We start from the raw sequence: 12803 nt of genomic DNA on the forward strand, positions 1-12803 counted from the left end.
AGTTTTGACTTAGACTTTTTGTTTAAAGAATAATGCAAACGGATCCGCACCAAAAGCAGGTGTGAAAGTAGCCTATGTAGTAAATAAGATTGGTTTAGAGAATTAACCTAATTTACCAACCACTTCAAGGTAAACTTACCCAGGGCTATAGGAGTCCGTGCCCATTGCTTTAAATCGGAATACAAAAGTCAGAATAATAGATAAAATGTGCACCTGTTTCCTCGGCCGACGCTTCTTTGTTCACTTTGTGTCTCATCTTCTCAGTTTCAGTTTTTTGTCGCTGGTGTCTCTTTCGTTCTTTTAGGGCAGTTTTGGCATTAGAGACCCAGGCCTGATATGCCAACTAAAAGACACAAAAGTTAGCCTAAAATGTACCAAAACAATATCAGGGTGTAAATTATATGTGTACATCGAATATATATAGGAATCCTGTGCGATTTGGTTACAAAAGGTAAACCTGCTCCAGCTCTCTGTTCAGCTGCAGCCAAATTCATCTTGGCCAGTGATGGCGAACCTTTTAGAGACCAAGTGCCCAAACTGCAAGCCAAAACCCACTTATTTATCGCAAAGTGCCAACACGGCAATTTACCCTGAATACTACAGTCCAACATAGTATATATTCCATGTACTTTATCATTTAGCTATAATAGCCTGCCTGCATTCACTGCGCTGCCTGTGCGCTGATGAATGGCAGAAAAAGTCTAAGGCATATTGGTACACCATAGACTTTTTCCAGGGTGCAGGGGCCCACAAAGAGGGCTCGGAGTGCCGCCTCCGGCACCAGTGCCATAGGTTCGCCACCACTGGCCTAGGAGGTCAGATTATTATTATTTATTATTAAAGCGCCATTCATCCCTACATATGATAAGCGGTGCATATACATAATACAGACAATTGCACTAAGCATGAACAAGACGAGTTACAGACTGGTACAGAAGGAGAGAGGACCCTGCCCGTGAGGGCTTACAATCTACATGGTATGGGAGAAGGACACAGTAGGTACGGGTGAAGTTGGTCATGGCGGTATACAGGCAGCAGGGTCACTGGTTGTAGGCTTGTCTGAAGAGGTGGGTTTTTAGGTTTCTTTTGAAGGATTGCACTGTAGGAGAGAGTCTGATATGTTGGGGTAATCTTGGAAGCGATTGTGGGAAGAGGTGATAAGAGGAGAGAAGGAGGTCTTCTGAGGATCAGAGATACGTGTGGGGATGTATCGGTAAAGTAGCTCTGAGATGTAGGGAGGGGACAGGTTGTGGACGGCCTTGTATGATTTGTTAGTATTTTGAACTGAATTCGCTGGGCAATGGGGAGCCAGTGAAGGGATTGGCAGAGGCAGAGGAGTAACAGGGCGAGAGGTGGATCAGTCGGGCAGCAGAGTTGAGGATAGATTGGAGGGGTGCGAGAGTGCTAGATGGAAGGCCACAGAGGAGGATGTTGCAGTAGTCTAGGTGGAAGATGATGAGGGCATGTACAAGCATTGTCACAGACTCAAAGTTGAGGAACGTGCGGATGCGGGAAATGTTTTTGAGTTGGAGGCGGCAGGTGGTGGAAAGGGCTTGGATGTGTGGTCGGGAGGAGAGGGCAGAATCCAAGGTCACACCAAGACAACGGACTTGGTTGACCGGGGAGAGTGTGCAGCCATTGATCGCGATAGATAGGTCTATTTGGGGGGTTGAGCAAGAGGGGGGAAAGATGATAAATTCCGTTTTATCATTGTTAAAGGGAACCTGTTATCAACTTTATGCTGACCTCACTGAGGGCAGCATAAAATAGTGACAGAAATGCTGATTTCAGCGGTGTGTCACTCATGAGCTAAAAGTAAGTGGTTGCCGAGAACCGGCATCATAATCATTGCAGCCCAGGCCTTGAAAAGAGTCAAATCTACCTGAGAAGAGTCCTGGTTATTCCTAATCTCCCGCTCTCTCACCCATCTGCTGATGACTGGCAGTTCTCTCCTAGAGAGAAAGGGAGAAAACTAGGTAGAAGAAAGACTGTCAGTCATCAGCAAATGGGCGGCAGAGCAGGAATTCATGAATAACCATGACTCTTCTCTGGTGGCCATGACTCTTTTCCAGGCCCAGTCTGCAATGATTGTGATGTTGGTTATCGGCAACCACTTACTTTTAAATGACAGAGCGCTGAAATCAACTCACCTGTCTCTACTTTATTCTGCCGTTAGTATGGGCAGCATAAAGTTGATGACAGGTTCCCTTTAGGTTTTAGAAAGCGAGAGGAGAAGGAGGATATGGAAGATGGGCATTGTGGGATTCTGGATAGTAAGGTGGTGATGTCTGGACCAGAGAGGTAGATCTGTCTGTCGTCAGCATAAAAGTGATACTGAAAGCCATGGGACTCTATGAGATGTCCCAGGCCGAAAGTGTAGATAGAGAAGAGCAGGGGTCCTAGGACAGAGCCTTGCGGGACACCAACAGAGAGGGAATGAGACGAGGAGGTGGTATGAGATTGGGAGACGCTAATGCCTCGTTTCCACTGAGCGGATCGGTTCGGGTCGGCACAGTTTGGAAGATTTGTAATGGTCCGGTCTATTTAGGTGAGCGTTTCCACTGCAACTCGGGCCGCCGGGTCCATACGCGGTTAAGAAAAAAATGTGGCGTGGTGTTTATGTTGTGCTTACGTTTGACGTAATTCAGGCCGCCAATCAGGAGAATGTATTGTGTGAGGCAAGTAGCTCCGCCCTATCCGAACCGTTCCATTTTTCTATGGCCCTACATCTGAAGCAGGACCCTGAATGGTGCGGTACGGTTCGCTTTTATGGATCGCTTTCATAGTGGAAACACCCAAAATAGCGAACCATACCGTACCGACCCGAACCGATCCGCTCAGTGGAAACGAGACATAAATGTCCGCTCTGAGGTATGATGTGATCCAGGAAAGGGCCAGGTCAGTGATGCCAAGAGATGAGAGTTTGTAACAGAAGGGAGTGGTCAACAGTGTCAAAGGCAGAGGACAGGTCAAGGGAAAGGAGGACAGAGTATTGTTTTTTGGTCATTGGTGACTTTGGTAAGGGTAGCCTCAGTGGAGTGGTGGGGTCGGAAGCCAGATTGTAGCCGGTCAAAGAGGGAGCAGGAGGAGAGACGAGAGGACAGGTCAGAATGGACATGTTGCTCAAGTAGCTTTGAGGCATATGGAAGAAGTGATATGGGGCTATACCTGGACAAAGAAGATGGGTCAAGTGAAGGCTTTTTGAGGATGGGTGTAATGGTAGCATGTTTAAAACCAGAGTAGAAGACACCAGAGGTTAGTGATGGGTTGAAGAGATGAGTTAGGGCTGGGATAAACACTGTGGTGAGGTTAGGGATGAGGTGGGATGGGATTGGGTCAAGTGCACAGGTGGTGACATGTGATCTGGCGAGTAGAGTGGAGACTTTCTTCTGTAATGGTGGAGAAGCGGGTTTTGGGAGAAGAGGACCGAGCAGTTGTGTAGAGGGTCTGTGGGGACTGTGCACTGAAGCTTTCTCTGATGTTGACGATCTTTTGTTTGAATTATGTGGCAAAGTCCTCAGCTGAGATGAGGAGACTGTGGGGGCGCTGGGGGAGTTAAAAGTGTTAAAATGTTGTTTAGGGCTGTGGGGACATGGGAAGATATGAGAGATGAGAAGTAGGCCTGTTTTGCATCAGCGAGTGAGGATTTGGAAAATGAGGAGGGATTGCTTGTATGTGAGTGAAGTGTCCTTAGAAGGGGATTTCTTCCATCGCCGCTCAGCACCCAGTCAGATTTATTGTTATTATTATTTTAAAGCACCATTAATTCCATGGTGCTGTACATCCAGCTGGGGTTACACAGAAATAAAAAACACAGTAAACAAGAAACTATTAACAGACTGGTAAAAAGACCCTGCCCCGCAATAGCTTACAATCTATAAGGGGAAGGGTTGAACACAGTAGGTGAGGGTATTACGCTGCTCATGTGGCTGTGCGGTGGCAGCATGCTCATTGCAGATGGTAGGCTTTCCTGAAAGGATGGGGTTTTCAGGTTACTCTAAGAAGCTTTGGATGTTTGGGGGAGAGCATGATGTGTTGGGGTAGTGAGTTCCAGAGTATGGGGAAAGGCACATGAGAAATCTTGTAGTCGATTGGTGAGGGACAGATGAGAGGAGAATGGAGGAGGAGGTCCTGTAAGGATCTGAGGTTATGTGTGGGGATGTATCAAGAAAGCAGGTAAGAGATGCAAGGAGGGGACAGGTCGTGGACGGCCAGATATGTAGTTGTAAGTTATTTTAAATTTAATTTGCTGGACAATGGGGATCCAGTGAAGAGATTGGCAGAAGGGGAGGAGGCAGAGGAGAAATGAGGGGAGAAGTGGATTAACCTGGCAGCAGAGTTGAGAAGATATTGGAGGGGTGCGAGAGTGCTTGATGGGAGGACACGCAGGAGGATGTTGCAATAGTCCAGGCGGGAGATGTGATGAATACGAGAGTTCTCAAGTTGGAAACGGCAGGTGGAGTGAGGGGTCTGGATGTGTGGCTTAAAAGGACAGGCAGAATCCAATGTACCGCAGCAGCGGGCCTGCGAGACTGGGAGAAAGATTTCACACTGTATTAGGAACACTTAACTCAGAATTAGGCCTCCTGCACACGGCCATTTTTTTTCTCCTCCCGTTTACTGCCGTGTTTTTTGCGTCCAAATACGGAACCATTCATTCAATGGCTTGCAAAAAAAAAACGGAGATGTACTTCCGTATGCATTCCGTTTCGTATTTCTGTTTTTTTTCTTTCGCGCTTCCAACATAGACATGGTCCTATTATTGCCCGCAAATCACGGTCCGGGCTCCATTCAAGTCAATGGGTCCGCAAAAAAAACGGAACACATACGGAAATGCATCCGTATGTCTTCCGTTTCCGTTCCGTTTTTTGCGGACCATCTATTGAAAAATGTTATGCCCAGCCCAATTTTATCTATGTAATTACTGTATACGGAAAAACGGAACAGAAACGGAAACACAACGGAAACAAAAACCGGAACAACGGATCCGTGAAAAACGGACCGCAAAACACTGAAAAAGCCATACGGTCGTGTGCAATAGGCCTTAAAGTGTTCCTCCAGGCATATCCTCCTGCGGTATCTGACATTCGACCTGGAGAGATACAACTGCACGCCTGACAGTACAGCTGCTGTGGCAACCATGACACCATATCACGCACGCGTCCTATTTATTGGAATGTGTGGGGAGGGAAATGTCTCTGCAGATTTTTGCTATGAGGAGGAAATTATCCGAATGGGGTAAATGTTTGTGTCTCAGCCTGGTCGTACCTGGAAGGCGCTCTGCTTAGGTGGTCTCTGCTCCTCCAGTGTAGACTCTTCGTCTTCCTCACTGTCCGACTCAAACAAATAATAATCTCCAGAATGCAGAACTGCCAGGGACACAGAGAACACATAGATGGGGGATCGGTATATAAAATATATGTCTGTTCACACTGGTGTCTTGGTTTTCATTTTTAAAAGGCCCTCTACACAAGTTATGGATTCTCGCTCTGAAAAACCGCACCGTAATACAGTACCAGAAAAGTGTACGAGATTAGACAAATCTCATGTACACTCTGCTTTTTTGTTCAGTGTGGATTTTGAAATCTGCAGCGTGTCAATTCTTTCCTGCAGATTCCAATGCAAGGGTGAGATCTGCGGCAAAACCGCATCAAATCCGCAAGTAAAACGTGTTTTTTGGTGCTGAAACGCACAGTAATCCGCACGGAAATTCATGCAGAATTTCTGCAAGACCCGTGTGCAGGTAGACTAATGGAGACTTTCCACTCTGAAATGGATCTTGCCATATATCGAAGGATTTCAGTGACTTGTAACGGGTCTGTAAGATTTCCATTTTTAATGAAAAGAATAGTGCTGCAAATGACACTAATCTTGCCACCAAACTGCTAGTGAAATGCTAATAAAATGGACACTCGTAGTATGAGCAGAGCCAGATACTAAAAACTCCATGACAGAGCTTTGTACGGGTGAAACTTGTAGCTGGCTACATATGTCAAGCGTTTGGATTGTAAATTGAGATCCGATGAGATATGAAAAATCACATGCTAGCAACGGAGACTATGATTTAATCTCACCCAGCTCTATTATCATAGTGTGTGAAAAATCAGTTACATCCGTTTTGCCTGTGTTCTTTATCGCTTTCCTGTTCCTCCGCGTTTGAAAAATTATACTTTTAGGCCTCATGCACACGGCCGTTGTTTTGGTCTGCATCCGAGCCGCAGTTTTGGCATCTCTGATGCGCACCCATTCACTTCAATGGGGCTGCAAAAGATGCGGACAGCACTTCATGTGCTGTCCGCATCCATTGCTCCGTTCCGTGGCCCCGAAAAAAAAAAAAAAATATAACATGTCCTATTCTTGTCCGCAAAGCGCAAAGTTATACTAAAGGCTGTCCGTGCCGTTCTGCAAATTTCGGAATGTGCGCAGACGCCATCCGTGTTTTGCAGATCCGCGATTTGCGGACCGCAAAACACACCACGGTCGCGTGCATGTAGCCTTATGATGATTATTCCCATGTTTTACAGCTCTTTATAACTACCTGATGCATGATCTAACCATGGGCGGCTCCAGTGAATCTTCTTTTTGGATGGCCCCTTTTTACCACCATCTTCTCCACCTGGAATTCAACCAAAGAGAGAAAAAAAAAATCTGTCTTTTGTCATTGGTCAGTAGTAGATGTGGACATACGGACGTACAATCACAGGCGCGCAAGAATAATCTGCAGCCAAAAACTGCCTGCCTGATTAGCGGAGTTACAAGTGTGTTCTCTATAAGAAATAAAGACAGCTCCTTGTAACGATTTATATGGATAGGCTTTTCACAGGATTCAGTCTGAAGCCACCTAACATGGCTGGTACTTAAAGGGGTTGTCAGAGTTAACACCTTAAGGCAGGGATGCTTAACCTGCGGGCCTCCAGCTTCTGTAAGACTACAACTCCCACAATGCCCTTCTGTAGGATGACAGCTGTAGGCCATCAGGGAATGATGGGAGTTGTAGTTTTGCAACAGCAGGAGGGCTGCAGGTTGAACATGCCTGCCTTAAGGTTTTTTTTTTTTTTTGCCTCTTTCCGTTCAAATAGCCGTAAGAGGGCTTGTTTTTTGCTGGACAAGTGAAATTTTCTAATGGCACCATTTTATATTTCATACAATGCAGTGGAAAGCTGGAAAACAAATTCTAAATGGGGTGGATTCGGGAAAAAACATAGTTCTGGCAGTTTTACAGGTTTTGTTCTTAGAGAGTACCGTATGAGGTAAAACTGACCTGTTACCTTCCATCTCTGGGTCAGTACGGTTACAGCATTACCACAATTATAAAGTTTTTCTTATGTTTTAATACTTAAAACAAAAAAAATCATGAACATAACTTTTTTACATTTATGTCTATGGAGCTGTTTGAGGGCTCATTTCTTTGCGGGTCCATTTGTAGTTCTATTGATACCATTTTGGAGTGTGTATGACGTTTTGATCACTTCTTATTCAATTTAAAGGATTTGAACATGCGGTTATCTGATCTTTTCTGGCACAGACAGCAATGATTTAACATTGCAGCCTATGACCACAGGCCGGGCTCCATAAGAACTCTTCAGAGGACCCGAGGCTGCCATAAAAACTGAACAGCTCTCTAGATCTCGCTGCGGGGGAGCCGTTGAGGCCCCAGAAGCGCAGCACTCCTGGGATTTCACTGATTAGATGCCGTGGTCACTATTGACCATGGCATCTGAGGAGTTAAAACGTCAGTGATTGGTGTTATCGCCGATCAAGGGCAATGCCTCCAGATGCAGCAGAGCGGGCATCACTTGGAGATTCATCTGCATATCAGATCGAACTTTGTTTTCTGGACCAAGGAACCACCACAAAGGGAAAAAAGGGATGTTCTGCTTGCATCTTATGTCGCCTACAGTCTGCTGGCAGTAGTTTAATCTGTGAAAATAAGCTGATAAACTCCCTTTATATACTTAGCGCAAGGTTAGGAACTCCATAGGACATTCAGAGATGCAATAAGTACAACAACAGTGCTCATATCCTCCGTCTGAGAGTACTGTACCTGCATTTTCCTGCTCGGTTTCACTCTGCTTCCTTCCTTTATGATAACGCTCTTGTTTGGCTCGAATTCTTTCCATTCTGCGGAGAACAATTGGCCGTTCATTATTCATACTGATTTACGGTGTTCAGACATTCAAAATAAGACGGCAAACCAATAACGACCCCAAACATAGGGAGAAGCTTAACCCCTTGAGGATCCTGTCATTTTCCTTTTTTGCGTTTTCATTTTTCACACCCGCCTTCCCATAGTCCTAACTTTTTCATTTTTCCATTCACATAGCATGACAAGGGCTTATTTTTTTGCGGGACAAATTGTACTTTTTAAAAGCACCATTTACGGTTCCATACTATGTAGTGGGAAGCAGAATAAAAAATTCCAAATGGGGTAGAATTGGGAAAAAACTCAATTCTGATTAAGGTTTTTATTTTATTGGTGATTTTAACTTTTAGATATTTTTTTCACTTTGGGTGACAATAACTGGCAATCATTAGATTGCCCATTGTGCTCATTGATGGCTATATAGCCATCATTGAACACTCCATTTGAAATATAACAATACAATGCTGCCTACCTAGTGGCCTGCATTGGTATATTCCTGAAATAGACTCCGAAGCCTGCTTTCAACAATGTAACAGGTTCCCCGATCTCAGCGGGGGTACGCTGTTACCGGAGCGGAAGAGTGCGGCTTCCGCACTGCTCAAATGCCGTGGTCACATTTGACCACGGCATCTGAAGGGGAAAATGTATGCGATCAGCCTTATGGCTGATCACATACATGTGCCGCGGGTCTCTGCTATTTAAAATAGTGCGAGCAGGCGCCATGTTTAAAGACCGAACTTCCGCCGTACATGTACGGCGGAGGTCCTGAAGGGGTTAAAGGGGTTGTGTCCTGAAGATAACCTCTTTTAACCCATTCCTGCCCCATGATATACTACAGTATTATGTCATGGGTGGGAGGGCTTAAACGTGAAATACTATACTATTAAAGCGTCGCAGACGCCGAGTCTGAATCATCAACGGCCCTGACACCCTGCTGCAGTGGCCAGCCATTTTAAAGCCTTTGGGTCTAACAGGCTTAGGGCTCATACACACGACCGTGGTTTTGGGTTGCTTCCGATCCACATTTCTCTTACGGGTCGGATGCAGACCCATTCACTTTAAGGGGGCTGCAAAAGATGCCGATAGCACACCATGTGCTGTCGACATCTGTATGTCCGTTCAGTGGCCCCGCAAAAAAAAAAAAATAGAACATGTTCTGTACTTGTGTGTTTTGCGGGCAAGGATAGGACAGTTCTAAAGAAGGCAGAACGTTCCATTCTGGAACGCACACGGCCGGTATCAATAATTTGCGGATCTCAAAAACAGCTGCGGCCATGTGCACGAGCCCTCAGGCCGACTGACACATTACATTGCAATACAGAAGTATCCTAAAAATAAAACCTGCCCATCCTTTGGCTGTTGGATTGTCTGCATCGGTGCCTGATATTATGGGGACTCACTGTTTTTTGAGTTGACCAAGACATCGTCTCTCTGTGTCGTGGCGGAAATCCATGTTTTTTCTGATTCTGGCCATGAAGAGCTCAAATCCCCTACAGAGAAAACACACATATATAGATATATCATGACAGATGCAGGATCTCTCAGCTATGCTCAGTACAATGTTAGATCACTATTTTATTGCCTTTCAAAATAATGTAACTGGAATCCGTCACATGCAATGGGATTCTGGTGTAGAACGCACTAGTGCAGTTTATATAGTACGCTAGTCTTATATCATTACTACTCAATACGTAGGGTAAGCGACCAGACCTGGAGGCCTGCAGGGAGGAAGAGCGAAGGTCACAGACCACGTGTAAGAAGTAGGAGCTGAGGAAGACTCTTCTCTGCAGAAGGAGAAAGAAAAAGCAAATGCTATCCCAGATGATACCGGCTTCTTCCACAGGCAGCGGGCAGTCGTGACCTTTGTCCACTTCCCTGGCTAGAGACAGAAATAAGTAGTCAATGGCAAATCACGCACGATGCTTGGGGAATGATGACATGAATGACCTATTCATTAATATTTTACTCCTGGAAAACCCCTTTCAGGCTTCATTTACACAGTATTTTTGGGGGCTTTTTTTGTGGTGAAAACATGCTTCTTAATTTGTTTGCAGATTTGTTTTTTTTTTTTTTTTTAAACACTCAATGCAAGAAGCACCATAAAAAAGGCTACAGACATTATAGACTTTAAAGTAACATTTGGATGCATTAACAAATGCGGGGGAAAAAAACACAAATAATAAAAGACGAGATAAAAAAATAAAATAAAATCTTCCAAACGATCCATCATTTACAGGCAGCATTAATGGAGAAACACTATGACAGGTCACTATGAAGGTCTTAAGGCTAGGGCTACACAGCAACATGTATTGCACCAATGTTGTGCGACATTTACTGTAATGATAGTCCATGGTGTCGCACTGCGACAAGCAACATACTGCGACACGACAGTCGCAAAAAATCCGTAAGTTTGATTTTTATGCAACAGTTGTGTCGTAGTCGCAGCATGTTGCAGTGCAACACCGGCATAGACTATCGTTACAGTAAATGTTGCATGACATTGGTGCATCAGACATGTCGCAATGTAGTTGTACCCTTTGTCACGTGACACATGTCGCCGTGTAGCCCTAGCCTTAAATGGCTTAAAAACTGTTAAGATTGTGTTTCTTGTCCCCCTGAAGGAGTGATCTTTCTAATGCTCGCCTATATCAGATATCTACAGGGAGATGCCCCATTTGGAAACCTCCAAGAATGGCACTTAGTGGCACATCATCTGTCAGATGGTGAAGGGCACTGGTTAATCATTTGCGTTAGGTTTGTGGATTAGGCTTGTGATTAATTAGAAGGCATTTGTTTCAGCGATACTCACGATTGTAGTAGCCCTTGACGGTGCACACCAGGCTGAAGAGCTGGATCACCCAGCAAAAGTTGTTCTGCATTTGCTGGACGAACACACAAGACAAGAGCTGGAAGAGAAGAGGAAGATACTAAGGGACTGAACAGAGTAGTCTGTGTGTAAAGGTTTGGAAACATAATGGCATCTGTAATGGGCCCGACAGATGAAGTAACCTGGTGAGGACACGTAAATTCACACAGATTAAACTCGCCTCCAGGTCCAGCCAATACATTACTAAATGTACATCAGATTTATTTTCTGGCTATAGATGTTTTATTCTATTTTCTGTATATGATTATGGGGGCAGCCATCTTGCAAAAGCTGCTGAGTCTGAGCATTTAGATATATGCTTTACAGCATATATACCACGTGGACCATAGGAACCTGTAGTCTGGAGAGGACTCAATGACCTCTATGTGAGCATGTTGAGGGCATGCTCTGTGTAGGTGTGTCCATCACCTATTGGTGTGATCTTGAGTTATCCGTTGTCATCTTTATAACAGAGGTGTAACCCGGTCACTGTAATCCTGCCTGTGATGATAATGAGATCACTGCTGAAAAGTATCAGCCTATAATGAGGCTCTGTGGGCAATGTGAAAACTGCAAGACTGGAATAGATGTTGGCACCTCCTACAGTATATGGCCACCTAAACCTACAGACATAAGGGTAAAGGACAACTCTTACCGACAACAGATTCTTGGACAGGATGACTGTAATGTTATAGATGATCAAACAGTCCCATAACACCAGTCTGGCTTTCAGAGGCTTCTGAAGAAGGGCCGTGCCAAAGAGGAGGAGGTAAAAGCAGGACATCAAGTAACCAAGTCCAAAAACACTGATTCTTGTGGATCCTGTGATGAACACAATCGCCAGGACAAACCAGAACAGGTAACGGAAAACCACCACCTTCAGCATGTCCAGATACGACCTGCAATTACAAATGTTAAGGCTCACTTGACCAATAGTATTACAAATCATGAGGAAGGCTCTTTGCTATTCTGCTCTTCTTGTCTTGCAAGCACAATAGGAAGATATACTCAGACACATTTATTAAGCGTTTTACGCCACCTTTGTAGCGTAATTTGCATCTTTACAATGTTCTTGCCACTTTTCAAAGGATGCAAGGAAAAGTAAATGGGGCTTAGACCGGGAGGGAGTGGACTCCCACAGACCATCAGATTAACTATAATTTGTGGCGGAAACTAACGTAAATTATAGTTCAGATTTACACCAGCTCATTGATTTGAATTTCTGGTACATGGTACTGCCATCACATGCGTCAAATGTATTTAGAGGCCTGCATCTCTTAAAGGGGTTGTCCAGGAGTAATTACTTTTTAATCTAATGCCTGCATCTTGAAACAAAAAAAAATTCATAATAATCTGCTAACTGCCTCTGGTATATCCATGTTCCTGTCCCCGATGTGTTTACATCAGGTGGTGTATGGGCATGGTCATTACCACTGAAACCAGTCATTGGCTGCAGCAGAGCACATGACCATGCCCATGCAAAGCCGGATGTAAACACTCTGGAGGCTGGAACATGGACATACTGGAGGCAGCGCAGAGGACTGGAGTTGTGTGGAGCAGGCAAGTCTGCATTTTCTGTTCAAGAGGCAGGCTGCGGGCATTAGATAAAAAGTAATAATTGCCGAAAAAAACACTTAATAAATTTGGTGCATTTCGCACCAATGGACTTTATACTAAGACTAGAGTTGCACTGTCATGGTGCGGTGATTTACCAGTCACCGAGAGCTTAGGTCTGTAAAAAGATCAGCAACATCCAGGTCGAAGCACTGTTGCTTTTACCACTGGACACAATAC

At 44.8% G+C, this 12803-nt stretch overlaps 1 protein-coding gene across 1 annotated transcript in view; it reads right to left on the reverse strand.

Moving 5' to 3' along the window:
• Positions 1-12803, reverse strand: part of PIEZO1 (piezo type mechanosensitive ion channel component 1) — a 190900-nt gene that overhangs the window by 26356 nt on the left and 151741 nt on the right. The window contains 8 exon segments of the mRNA XM_040408949.1: positions 214-343; positions 5269-5369; positions 6539-6616; positions 8045-8121; positions 9544-9633; positions 9854-10022; positions 10953-11049; positions 11665-11908. Of these exon segments, the coding sequence (XP_040264883.1) occupies positions 214-343; positions 5269-5369; positions 6539-6616; positions 8045-8121; positions 9544-9633; positions 9854-10022; positions 10953-11049; positions 11665-11908 (986 nt within the window).

Source organism: Bufo bufo, chromosome 10 (assembly GCF_905171765.1).
Source record: "Bufo bufo chromosome 10, aBufBuf1.1, whole genome shotgun sequence".
Classification (NCBI taxonomy): domain Eukaryota; kingdom Metazoa; phylum Chordata; class Amphibia; order Anura; family Bufonidae; genus Bufo; species Bufo bufo.